A 14,436-nucleotide genomic window follows, 5' to 3' on the forward strand; every position below is an offset into this window, starting at 1 on the left:
GCCATCTTTAGAGCTGTGACACAGAGCGATAAAAATACGTTTGCTCAAGGTATGATTCTTGAAAAAATAGTTATTTTTGGAAAAAAAATCTAAATCTTGCTAAAAACCTTTTTTACCATATTAAATGTAAGGGATGATTTAAACATTCTGCGTCACTCAAAATCTGATGATCTGATCTGATCTGATCTGAACATTAAAATAAAATCAAAAAATGAAAAAGTTTAATCAAAATTTGCATATAAATGCTTACCTATAGCTTAAAAATCATGCCCCTTAAAAGTCGTTTGAATTTACGAGTCAATAAGGTGGTTTTACACCGTAATGGGAGAGTTCTTTTATTACGTAACGCAGTTAGGGGGGGAGGGGGTGTCGGTGTCTGTTACGAAATGTTACGAAAATAGGGGGAGGGGGGGAGTGCTGAAAAGTTCTGTTACGTAACGCAAAATTTTCATATAAGAATTATTAAAAAAAATGCAAAAAGACCTTGCGTTACGCGTTACAGGGGGGGTAGGGTGTTCGCTCATCTGTTACTATTTGTTACGAAGGGGGGGGGGGAGGTGGGGTCAAAAATCCCAAATTTTGCGTTACGTAATAAAAGAACGCTCCCTAAAACATGGTTAGGAAATTTTGTCAAAACACACTTCTCTATGTTTTGACAAGTGCGCAAACAAAGTTTTCCTTCACACTACGGTTCAATACTAGGTTTTTGTTTACTTACGTGTTGGATTTGTTGACTTTTTTCACTAACCAACACTTTGTAAACATTTAAATTGCTCAATTCTAGACTTTTAGCTGTCGGTTGTAGAAGCAACAGCAAAACTAAGTTGCTTGTACCGTTGTTTTGTAGTTGCTAATTTATTTTTTTCATTTAAAAAAATGTCTTGTGTTCCTAGATTTAATATGATGTGATATCTCCTCAAATAAAGCATGCACACGAATGTTCAACTGTATTTTAAATATGTATTTCAAGCATTTATCTGCTCTCCTGTTTCGTTATAGTAACTTGATAATTGTTGCATCTCATTTAGTTATTCACTCTTCTTTTTCGTTCGTTCTTTCCTTCTTTTTGACAAAGGACTTTTTCCTTTTGCTAACGATTCTCACTCTCTCGCTCTCTCTCTCTCTTCTCTCCGTCTATAACTGGTAATGTTTTGTTTACTTGTTTCAGTTTGTTTGCTTGTTTGGAAATAATACGGCAAAATGTATTTAATAACTATATTGTGTTTCATTCTTCTCTGTTTTCTGTTTGTTTGTTTTGTTTCTGCTCTACTCTGCTGTTGTTTGTTGCTCGGAAAAAACTGCGCAAAATTGGGAAATTACTTTTTTTGTTCAGTTTCGCTCGCGTTCAATCTCACTACTTTTCTCATTTCGCGCGCTCTCACTTTTACTCACAAGTATTCAATGTTTGCGTTTCGTTTAATATGTATATATATTTTCTTGTTTTTGTTTTGTTTTTTTTTTTCTTTGTTTGTATGTATATTCCGATCATTCAGCCAGCTGAGAGGGAAAAAATTGTTGCACGTGTGACGCAAGTGGATAAAGTTTTTTTTCTGATTTTTTTTTCTTTAAATATTTTTGTTTGTGAGAGTGTGTGTGTGTGTGTGTGTGTATTTGTTATTGTTAGCTTGAATCTACAAATGTTCTGTTGTTTGTGTGTCGAATAAAACATGCTTTTTGAAAAAGGTTTATATTCACAATATTTACTGTATGCGTTTTTTTCTCAGTTTTGTTTGTCGCGCTTATGCTGCAGTAAGTAAAGAAGAGTAGTAAAATATGACGATCAAAAATAAATGTCTCTACGCTTTTCTTTTGCAATTTTTAATTATTTTTATCCGTTTTTTTTTTTCAACCAACAGCACTGTAATTGATAACAATATATAATCGGTACTTTCTGATTTTCTTTTTAATTCTTTTACCTCTGGTAATAGTAATTGTAAGTGTGTTTTGTGTTTAATTTCCTGTTTGTCTCATAGAAGAAATCTACTAACCGCTAATAATTTTAAATTTTCCGATTTCCTTCCCGTGTCCCCCCCGCTGTGTGGTAGAATATTGATTTTGTTTTGTAATTGTTATATAATCTTGTTAATCTCTTGGTATTTTTTTTTCTTCATTCGAAATGTTATTCGTTTGTATGTTTTACAACATGCATGCACATGTGCATCAGGTTTGGTGATGAATACTTTTTAAGTCTACCCGTCCCTGGTTGTTCACTTGGAGCAGTTCGCTAGGTTTTCGATAGTGTTTTTACTTTTTTTTATTTTTTTAGATGGAACTTTGATCAAATTGTGGATCAACCATTTCTTCAAACCAAAGAAGACATTTGATGTTATCAATTAGTTCAAATCTCAAATTACGTACAAAAAATTGTTTTGTCTTTATCTATAACTTATTTTATAAAAAAAAAAATACTTTATTGGAAAACATTGAATCATACGTCGAAGGAGAAAACGACTATGCATTTCAAATCGGTTTTGAAACAACATTTTCCATCGATATTCGCAGTGCCGATCTTAAAAAGCTTGCAAAAAGCAAAATGAGTGAAAAATCTTTCAGAGAACTTCTGGAATACCTACACGAAGTAGGCAGAATTTCAACACAAATTACAGAAGATATGACAATCTTTGACCAAATCAATGACACAAGCATAAAATTTGCATATAAAAAAGAACAACACTAGTTGTTCAGACCGAATAAAAGAAGTCCAAGCGCTCAGGCTGAGCGTAAAACCCAAAAAAAAAAATTAAAAAAAATATAAAGAAAATCTCGGAAATGAGATTCAAAGGGAGAATCAGACGCGAAAAACTCAGTTGGTTACTGTTCATGAACGTCTCAAAAGATCAGGATCGAAGCAGACCGGTACGAGCGTCGAAACACAAACTCTGCTCACAAACATTCTTTGGCCCTGGCAAAACAGCACGTGCTTGCATGTTGGTACCGAACTGATCAATATTATCAGAATTAGGCTCGTTTGATTCAAAGAAGAAATTTTTACGGAATAATGGGGTAAGTAGAATCTTTTTTTTTTTGAATTCAATAGCACTTTAAACCACGTTTATTCGAATACTAATAGCACAGGAGCAAGGCAGGGTAATACCGTGCAACGACCCTCGCCCCGAACCACTCCAGTTTTTCCATGCGCTGACGCAAGCATACATAACCTAGCATCAAATTCTGCTCCCCGACTTATGATGTCACGGTAGAACGACAAAATAATTAAGCTCGTGCAACTGATCATGAGTCATACGCCACCCGAAAAGCCCTTTATAGAATATCGCCAAATATTAGGCAATTAAAGAATTGATTTCAACGGGGCGATGTTATAGCGCAGGGGAAAATTGCGGGAGTGGCATAATTATACTCATGGACATGTCAATTCAGGTAGAAACACGGCTTCCTCATTATGAAACTCATTGTAAAAATGTGTAGATTAAAGCAATCTCGACATTCTAATGTCGTAAATCAAGTCTTTTGCAAAAGGGCTTAAACTCATGACTTTCAGTTTAGAGTTGAACTCGCGCAACCACGCGGACAGCCAGACAAAACCACAGAGGTCAGCATAAAAAAGTTCATGAGGTTCATCGATGCTCTTCATCGAAACTGACCATTTTTGTTAGAACAAAGTTTGGAAAACTGACTATAAAAGTCGAAATAATTCTTGAGGAAAGTTAGTTCCAGTTCTAGTTCGAGTAGCAGCTCTAGTCCAGATCCTCTAAGGAAGCCCAGACCAGCCAGACCCACCAGCAGCCATCAGCAGTCCTCAGCAGCCACCAGCAGCAGAGTCCCCACTCCAACCGGACTTGGCCGTTTGAGAAGTCAGCCGAGACTTAGCCGATAGAGAAGTCCACCCGGGACTTAGCCGTTTGAGAAGTCAGCCGAGACTTAGCCGATTGAGAAGTCCACCCGGGACTTAGCCGTTTGAGAAGTCAGCCGAGACTTAGCCGATTGAGAAGTCCACCCGGGACTTAGCCGTTTGAGTTCAGCAGCAACAACCTCATTGTCAATAAAGTAAGTGAAAAGATTTTGAGTGACCAGTGCCTAAGTATTGTGAAATATCACAATTCCACAACCGCTCGGCTGGGCGGTGCAGCCGTAACCGAACCTTTCAAATATCACAGTTAGTCGCAAACTAATCTCAAATTCTGAAGAAATATTGTGGTGATATTTATCGAGTGAGAACCACGGGCACACAACTAGAATCAAAACAAACCTGACCTCGATAAATATCAACTGCCCACCTCGCTCTGTTCAATGCGCACCGACGATAATGCCGAGGTCAGCACATGGGACTCTTCGAGTGAGCCCGTCATCGCGCGACATTGTTGAGGGCAGGCGCAAGGGATTTTTTTCGGGTGAGACCGGGCGTAGCTAGTAAGAGTTGCACATCGATGCAACATTATGTAACCATATAAAAGCTCATTCAATAAACGATTATAGTCAGTTCTTGACTGAACATTACTTAACAAGTTTTAAGGTTCCTGGCTAGTATCTACTCAGCCGTAAGGATAACCTCTCTTCTTGAAAAGAAAGTCCTTGTAATAGTCAAGCATTACTCGCGATTCTCCCACTTGCCATTCATGTCCGCTTCGCTTACCACAATATGCTTTGAAAAAAAAATGCGTAACTGATGACAACGCTAGGAGCAATTGAGGCACACATTATCAGAGAATTTAGCAATTTGAACAAGACCCCGAACTCTTCAGAGAATTCAAGAGAAAAAACGAAATTTTTAAGAGAACGTCGCCAAAGTGTATTCGGTTGATACAATTTACTTATCAAGAGGTTAAATTTAAATATTCGTTGACATTAGATATTTTGGACAAAACCCAAATAATCGTCACGAGTGTTCCGAATCCACCAGAACCAAGTCCAGAATCAAATAAACTAAATGCCTAAGATCTAGAAGCAGTAAATGTTATTGATAAGCTGAAATTGAAAAACTTACAATGTGCAAAGACGTCTACAATTGTAGCGAACCTAATTTCCTACTTAAACTCACATCCTCATCCACGCCCAGACATTATTTTATAATCCAAACGTACATGTATCCCCGCCTAGCAACAAGGCTGGCGAGGCATCACTAAAGCCAGAGGTCCGTCTCTCCACTACTCTCTCTTTAGAACAGACAAAAGAGAAAGAGAGAGAGAGAGAGTCAAGGAGTTGACTCGGACCCGCACACGTCGGCGACACCTCTCCTCGCCCTCACCCTTACCGATTCTAAAATTCCCAGGAAAAGTGCGCAACTCTAATAAAGCACACCTCTTATTAAGTCCTCGGCCCTGGTTCCATATGCATTTGGGCTGGGACGTAATCATGCCTGACGACAGCACACAAGGGCATCAATATATGAAGGGAAGTCAGGGATAAGCAAGTCCGGTAGCAAGTGCGCTTCGGACTATGACGTCACCGTTCGGTGTTTGGGGCAGGTCAAGGTTAAGAGGTTCAAGCGAGGAAAAGACCTCTCGCCTGGGGATGATACCCGGGGAATAGGTAACGAGACCTCCAAGTTACTCATCTTCTGGGAAACTAAAAAGTTGCTGGTACTCATGGGCTCCTAATACACCAAATCCACACATAGGGTCCCAAGCGACATCTAAGTACAGCGCCCCGGGTCCAAAGGTGAAAACAACAATGGAAATTTCCACTAACTTGATCGTGGGAAAAGTCCAAAGATCACTTAGTAGTGGAAATTTCCGATACCTTTGGAATGTCCACGCGCTCGCGGTTTTTGACCAAGGTCACTTCCCCTCCAATTATTGAGAGAACCGATATTTTAGTACAAAGGAGTGGGGATGGAATGCTAATCTCGACCTTAGTATAAATAGTGATCGAATGGACTCCATTATTCTGTTATTCAGTTATTGAGTTATTCGGGTATTCAGTTTAGGCTATTTTCTGATCCTTAAAATCGTGGTAGTAGATCCTTGAATTGTGATCCTTGAACAGTAATTGAAATTGTAATTGTATTTGTGCGTCAATAAAAGGTTGAGTGAGTAAAGTGAAGTGTTATAAATCCGAAAAGTATAATCTCACACCCAAACGACCCCTCGGAACGAAGATCCTGACTAGAACCAGTATCTACACAATCTAGAAATACCTAGTTATTTACTCCAACGTTAGCTTTCCCAATGCTTCTGTCAAATATTATTGATAGTCTAACTGAGATTATCAAGAGCATTGAAGTTACCGAGTACCCGGTAACAACGAGGCAGCAGTCCACATCATCCCGCTGACGCTGCAGTGGACATCCGGAGGCGACGACGACGGACGACGAGGCAAAACTGCTGATGCTGAGTCGGCAACCACGCCAGTTGACGACGCCGCAGCAGCAGGTGTTTTACATTTATATTTAGGCAAATAAAGTAGTTCTGTTTGAGACTCCGAAGCATGAGGTTGTCGTAACCTTTTTTAAAAGGTATCACTGCCCCCTGATTCGTAACTTTGATTCACAGGCCAAAAACTAAGAATAGACAAGTTAGTTCAACTAACACAAATCCAAATACTGTAAACTGTACTATAATTCTTTACAAAAAAAAACATAGAATTATAAGTGACCCAATTGAAATACAAAGAATTATAGAATACTATTATGATTTGCCAGTTGGAGGTCATGTAGGTTCTTATCGATTTTGAGAAAAATGGAAGCATATTTAAGATTCAGAAATATGCAGTCACTTATTAGTTTTTGGAACTGCTTCAATAGACACCTAACGACACCTACGACAGCTGCGTCGGACTTCTTCTACACCCATAAGTAAGTCCTACACTAAAACGTTTAAAAAAGCATAGAGAATTTCAAGGATTACAGTGCATTTCGCAATTTTTCGGCAAAGTCGACGATGTTTAGAACTGCATCGGTATTGCTGACTTATTTCACCGAAGAATTGCACAGGGTAATTTCGAAACCACAGTTTTTAGACGTTATTCTGCTAAACTAAAAGAAGATGCCAAGGAGAGAGCGCTTGATATCATGGCGGACTCCTGGCAATAGGTTAGACAATTTGAACTCAATTTAAATGAACAAAATTTCATGGTTCAGATAATACAACAATGTCTTTCCTCTTAGTTTATAATCCAGACGTACATGTATTCCCGCCTGGCAACAAGAACCGATATTTTAGTACAAGGGAGTGGGAAATGGAGTCCTAATCTCGACACTTAGTATAAAAGTTATGGAGCAACCTGGACCAGCAATATTTGGGCAACTTAAGGAGCTCAACCGAAAACAACAGCAGTTAGTAACGACGCTGGAGACACTCCGAGATGCCTAGGTCAGCACAGTGTCACCCGACACTTCCTGTTCATCGACATCAGCATGTGTAACATCAACGGACACCATCAGCATATCGTCAACCGGCCAGCATTCTTGCCTGCGTAGGGACTTTTAGGGACTAGCGCAGGCCTCTGTACAACATTAATTCATTTTAATAAATCACTCAGTTTTGATACTTCAACGCGAGCGGACCTTTATTCCGAGACTTAAAGTTTAAATAAAAACATCCCGAACAACTAATTCATTAAATGTTAAATAGTGATCGAAAGGACTCCATCGAATCACCGAAAGTTTAATCTCACACCCGAGGCACATAAAATAAAAAGACAGCAATGATGCTGTCGAAGAAGTTCTGAAAGAAAACTTCACTGCAAATATCGCAAAAAGAAAAAAAAATAAAAATTATTTTTTCCAAACTCAGCAAGCCAGTATTCAAGGCCCCGACTCAAACCTTTTCATGGAAAGGGAAAGCCGTCACAGCTGACGCTGATGACACAAAAACGCTGGAACAAATTTGGGGATAAGGTTTAGCATAACAAAAAAGCCCAGAATTCATTAGTTCAAACTAGAGGTGGGCAAAACCGCTCTTTTTTAGGAGCCGCTCATTTTCGTTCGCTCATTATAAAGAGCCGCTCTTTTGAACGGCTCTTTCGCTCTTTTTCAAAATTTTGATAAAAAGGTTATTTTTAAGAATGGTGTGATTTTTAAAGTTATTTCACATTGGACTTTTATAAATCATTTGCGTTTATTTTTGCTAAAATTGAACTTATGCTGACATTTTATTTGGAGAAAATATTCTGCGAACTCTTTTCTAAATTCTGATTTAATCGATGAAGTCTATAAACGCTGAAGTTTAATCAGGCAAGAGAATTATTTTTTTCCATAATCTCTCAGCTATTTAGTAAATTTTTGGTAATATTTAACGAATTTAACGAAAAGTTTTATCATTTTGTTTAGAAAAGCATTTACATTTTGAATTTCAAAGAAAAGAAGGAAACTGAAAATGAGTTTGAAAACTATTAACTGGTGTTCGGCAGCAATGCTTTGGGATTATTTTTTATGAGCAATTATTTTTCAATTTAGAATTGCATTTTCAATTCTGAAAACAAATTTTATTATGCAATTTGTTCGAAATTCAATAAATTATATTTATAGAAAGTTTAAAAATCATTCCATCTTGGAACGGTTCTTTCAAAAGACCGGAGTTTAAAAAAGAACCGCGGTTCTTTTTTTGTGAGCCATGGTTCGTTCGCTCTTTTTAGTGAACCGGCTCTTTGAGCGGCTCGCTCTTTTTTTGCCCACCTCTAGTTCAAACGAATGTAATTAAAAAAAACAGTAATTTTAATTTCATATTAAACAAACACATTAGAATTAGATTCATTTATCCAAAGCTAGAGGAGCGCCAACATTTCAACATTTGTAACATGAAGACCATACACAAAATTCCATCTAAATTTGAAAAAAAGAAAAATAAAATCGAAAATCTAGTGAACAGCTCAGTTTCCGTTTTCTTTTTTTGTCTGTTTGTTCTATGTCACACTCGACTCGTTTAGCACTTTGCTTCGTTCATTTGTTTTGATCGAATAGTTTAGTATAATATAATATATATACGAGTAAAAAGAAAGAAAAATATATAGGATCTATAGAGTTTCCATTTTACAGTTCTTTGTTTTGTGTTTACCTTTTTTTACATAATACACGTGGCATTACTTTTTCCCGTGCCGGTACCCGGTGCCACCACCTCCATGGCCACTACTGCCACTACTGCTACAGCACGCGTGCAGATTCTGATGCTGTTGCTGCTGGGGCAAACTTCGCTCGGGTGATTGGCTGCCGTGCGAACAGCACTGGCACTCGCACCCTCAGTTGAGCCCCAAATGTGACTGCGACTGGGACTGGGACTGCGACTGCTGCAGCTGCTGAGCCTTCTGCTGTTTGGCCTTTGTCAGCAGATCCGTCGTCCGGAGGATCGGATGCCGCAGCAGCAGCGCACTCTCCGCCGAGATGATCGGCAGCGAGTTCGTCCAGTGGTAGTTGATCAGGTGGCTGATGCTCTCGAAGATTCGGTCTTTGGTTCGTACCTTAAAAAACACAAAAAAGAACTCGATCAATAAATCCCGACAAATCAAACCAGTTCAAGCAACTCACTATTCCCTCGGGGTCGATCAGCAGCAGGTGCTTGGGCGAGTTGTTCTGCATGCCGGTGAGCACGTACTGGCCGGGCGTGCCGGCCGACTCGCGCACCAGAAAGTCGCCGTCGTTTTTGAGCAGGTGCTCGCTCTGGGCGCGGCTGATGTTGCCGTGGTACCACGACTCGGTCAGCAGCTGAGATTTCTGGATCTCCGACGAGATTGTAAATGGTTCTGCAGATGATTGATTTAAAAGGGAATAATATATTTTATTCTATAGATTAGCCAATCTATAGATAAGTCTATCATATTGTCTTTGAAATTTAGAATTTGTGAAAACTAATGATTGCAAATCGACTGCCTTTTGCATTGAAATGTTGAAATTCTGGCTTATACAACTATTCAGCACTTGTATCGAAAATTAATACCTTTCAATATGTTTTGATTTGAACGATGAGTTGACTTTTCACATTGGATATTTGACTTAAAATTCAATTCATAAAATAGCAGAACTGTTGTTTGCAACTTGTTGCATAAACTACTATTACAGCATCTATGCGAGTCCTGAAAAGTTTTACTTTTCAGTACTTATGTCAAAACATAATACTTAATCGAATTAGATTCCATACAGTTACGAGCAATGTAGAAAACCCAAAAAAAAAACCTGGCTGGGCAGGGGCTACAAAATTCAGTCTACAATTGGAGGCTGGAATTCAAGCTTCCCATGCGCCAGTGCCAACGCACACCACGGGTTTGGTTTTCTAGCTTCGGTACGTGCCTGAACCCATTTGTGAATTGGTATCTTGGTACATCGTACCAGCGCACCACGACACTCTCGGCTCGCCCCTTTGGTTTTGTGTCTGGCACTCACCCATGGCATGAACCCAGCGTGCCGTGGTACGTGTCGTGGTATTGAACCCGTTTTGTACCGCCAGCGCGTACCACGGCACGTACCTCGGCTCGTAACGAGTGAAGCACCTTGGCTCATATACCGGGTTCATGCCATGGGTGAGTGCCAGACACAAAACCGACGCGGCGAACCGAGAGTGTCGTGGTGCGCTGGTACGATGTACCAAAATACCCTCGGCTCGTGTGAGTCGGGTACGGGTGTAAACCGAACAAAGCAGGCGCAAAGCAAACCCGAGGTGCAAGCGAACCGCGTGTACCGCACTATTTCTTCGGGTCGTCTTATTTTCGTCGTGTTCCCGTACTTGGAAATTTCCGCATAACTAATCACTGCTGGTTATTAGTGTCATGTCGAACATGTTACAAGCTAACACAACAGTGACACAGAAACAGAACTTCACAAGCACGGGAATTTGCACACGACCTCCCAGTGAATTAATACCGAGCTTTAACTATTTTCATACTACTATTACCTAAAATGTCCAAAGCAGCTCAGTAAAACTCACTGGGAGCGTTACACAATTTAGCCCCATCCGGGGGGAGCTTATCCCTTTGTACCCTCGTGTTTGTTTCCTTTGATCAGTAGTCTAGGTAGTCCAAGAATGTTCAGCACAAGTTTGAATCGAAAGCAATTGCTTGAACAGCTGAACGGATCAAACTGTTGCTTCCCTTGCTGAACTAACTATTCTCCTGTTACTAAGGAAACAAAAGGATAAAACATCATGATTTGATGTTCTAACAGGTACGTTCAACTAGCCAGCTGCGAGACCCATCAGCCCGGCCGGGAACCAGTCCATATCTGTCGAGTACAGCATACGGTGTGGTTCACAAAATATCAAATACAGTGAACACAACACTAATGCTATACATATGAACTGGCGGGATGGAAGCACGTGGACACCTCCCCCCAACGAAGATCACTCCAATTCACACAAAAATGTTCAATTGTGCCCTTTTTGTTTTTCGTTAGTTTTTCGTAGTTGAGGAACTTTTGTGTTATAAAGTGAACTTTTCATACATTCTTAACACTAATTCACTTCAAAACAAAGTTTGCTTTACTTTTCACCAAGGATTTCTGCAGAAAAAACTTCGTCGAAATACAATATTTAATACGGTCCCGCGGCTGCTGTTCAGTGCACTTTTGTAGAATTTTTATGTTTCACATACCTTATCTACACTATTCAATCACAAAACTTCAGCAATTATCAAAATTTCCACTGCAATCCTCCTTATTTCTTAATAAACATCATTCAAAACAACAATCCGGTGACAGCGCTTTACTGCCCTTTCAGTTTTCTTCGAAATTGCATTTAGAAAGGGCCCATTATGAACAACAGTTGGAAAGCTAAAAGGGCCTAATAACGAGATTTTTTTTTAATTATGAGTTTTATTGCGAAAATCGACATAAATTAAGAAGCAATAAAGCAGAGTTCAGGATAATGATGTGTTTTATCGTATCATCAGTAAAAATACCATCTGTCAAGCGTCTTTTTTAAATAGGAATTGAAACATATCGTCCACTTTTTCCAAGCGATTTTATCGAATCGCGGTTTTGGTTTTGTGCCCTAATGAAATGTTTGGCTCGAAATGTTTCAAAACAAGTCACTTCAGCGGCAAAAAATATGTCACGCTTGAGCTTGAACATAGCCTTCTACTTTGTTTATGTTTACAGCTGTAGTGCAGTTGTATTAGTGAGAAGCAGTGGGGAGCATTCGAAAATCACGTTACGCATTCTGTCTTTTCAGCACCCAGGTTATTACCACCTCAACTGGTAAGGATGGATGCAATACTAAAGTGTAACAAAAATGACTTTTTGGCGGGCATTCAAGGGTTTGTTCCGGTGGGCATACTAAGCCCAAATCCAAAATATGAGCTTGATTGGATGTAACAGGAGCTGGCGCTCCGCACTTCAATTTTAAATGGGATTTAACCCGTAAAAAAGATTTTTTAAAAAATGTCACTTTTTGAGGCATTTTGGCCACTGAAGCGTTTATTTTCAACATCATTGGCGTGTAGGCCAGATCCTTGCGCATCTTTTGGTGTATATAACATTGAAATTTGGAGCACCCTGAAGCTCGGTACAGACCTTCAAAGTTTGGCATTTTTTCGAAAAATCGACCCCAGCAAAATTATATGGCGACAAGGGCGCCGCGAGGCGCGACGCATATCTTTTTTGCCGGGGTCGATTTTTTGAAAAAATGCCAAACTTTGAGGTCTGTACCGAGCTCCAGGGTGCTCCAAATTTCAATGTTATATACACCAAAAGATGCGCAAGGATCTGGCCTACACGCCAATGATGTTGAAAATAAACGCTTCAGTGGCCAAAACGCATCAAAAGGTGACATTTTTGAAAAAATCTTTTTTTACGGGTTTAATCCCATTTAAAATTGAAGGGCGGAGCGCCAGCTCCTGTTACGTTTAATCAAGCTCATATTTTGGATTTGGGCTTGCCCACCGGAACAAACCCTTGAATGCCCGCCAAAATGTCATTTTTGTTACATCCTAAGTAATACATACTTGGATAGGCCCTGTGAATTCGTCTTTCTATCACTTCTATAGGACATTTTAAGGTATTTGGGTAGTTTCAAAGGTGAACACGTTCACAATGAGAACATATGAGAACCAGAACCAGAAGGCAAACGTAAATGGATTTCTTCTTGGTTATCAATTTCGAGAACGCTTGCTCACGTTTTAGCGAATTTATTTCTTTCGTGTACCATTTAAAAAAATACCAAATTTAGTGTTTATGCCCATTTAGAATGTTTCTTTAAAAAATGTGAGGGAGTCCAGAAGAAAAAGCGAGAGAATTCAGACTCATCGTCCCGAGCAGAAGGAAATAACTTGGGAATAACATTTTTTGATATTTGAAAATACTAGGCCAATAACATTTTACGTTATTTATAAGATTGTTATGATTATATAAACAACAAATAACATTTAGAGTTTTTGTTCGAAAAAATCTTTGTTATTAATTTTTGTTATTTTAACAACTAATTCGATCATCCCAATAACGGTTTTCGGTATTCTTCCATAACCAAAAATGTTATTCCCCAGTTGTTTTGGCTTTCAACCAATATCAGACTAACAACATAAAATGTTATTAAACTCTTATGCAAAAATAGTTTTTAGGAAGATTAACACTCTCTGTTATTTTAACAGTAATTGTTATTGAATTGGCATGAATTTTGTTATTACCGTTTTACCGGGGTTACCATATTATTTTTTTGAGGTCTGTATTTTCCAAAAAAAAGTCTGTACTTGGTTTGTATCATGTTGAATACGGTGCCATAAAAAACTTTTGTACTTTTAACAGCAGATTTGAGATTTTCTATCATTACTCGATCACTCATTTAATCACATTCAAGCTCACTATCTCACTCATGTTTCTAGTCACACGAGGGTAAAGACTACCCGAGCAGACGGAAATAACTTGGGAATAAAATTTTTTGATATTTTAAAATACTATGCCAATAATATTTTATGTTACTTATAACAAAATAAGTAATAACAGACTAATAACATTTTGAGTTATTCTTCGAACAAATCTTTGTTATTATTTTTTGTTATTTTAACAACTAATCCAATCATCCCAATAACATTTGGAGTTATTCTTCCATAACAAAAAATGTTAGTCCCAAGTTGTTCTGGCTTTCAATCAATATCTGACCGATAACAAATTTTGTTATGATAACATAAACTGTTATTGAATTCTTATGCGAAAATGGATTTTGCAAGAATATTCCATAACACTTTCTGTTATTTTAACAGTATTTGTTATTGAAATGGCATGAATTTAGTTATTACCGTCTGGTCGGGCATTAGCATTAGCATTAGCATTTGGAGGACGCCCCACCACCGGAAGGCTCCACAACGCTTTGGTGTGGTGTGTTTGGTGTGGTTGTATTAGACCCCATCCGGAACAATAATCCAACACGGGAGATACCATGTCTTCATCTTTTGATGAGTGTGTAATACAGCCCAGGGCATAAGGGGGTCCAGGCCGGGTCCAAGCTATCCTCAGGGAAGGGGAGGATCGTTAGTAAACACCTATCTAAAGTGCGCAAGGACCCCTACGTCACCTTAGTGGTATAGATGTTTGTAGGGAGGTTTTGGACTCAATGTTAGTAGGAG

At 38.9% G+C, this 14,436-nt stretch overlaps 1 protein-coding gene across 1 annotated transcript in view; it reads right to left on the minus strand.

Annotated features, from left to right (window-relative positions):
- Positions 1-1,588: 1,588 nt before the first annotated feature.
- Positions 1,589-14,436, minus strand: part of LOC120418452 (SHC-transforming protein 1) — a 32,848-nt gene continuing 20,000 nt past the window's right edge. Inside the window, exons 7-8 of the mRNA XM_039580875.2 lie at positions 9,419-9,633; positions 1,589-9,351 (exon numbers count right to left, since the gene is read on the minus strand). Of these exons, the coding sequence (XP_039436809.1) occupies positions 9,133-9,351; positions 9,419-9,633 (434 nt within the window). The 3' untranslated portion in view covers positions 1,589-9,132. The remainder of the gene's footprint in view (positions 9,352-9,418; positions 9,634-14,436) is intronic.

Source organism: Culex pipiens, chromosome 2 (assembly GCF_016801865.2).
Source record: "Culex pipiens pallens isolate TS chromosome 2, TS_CPP_V2, whole genome shotgun sequence".
Lineage (NCBI taxonomy): Eukaryota > Metazoa > Arthropoda > Insecta > Diptera > Culicidae > Culex > Culex pipiens.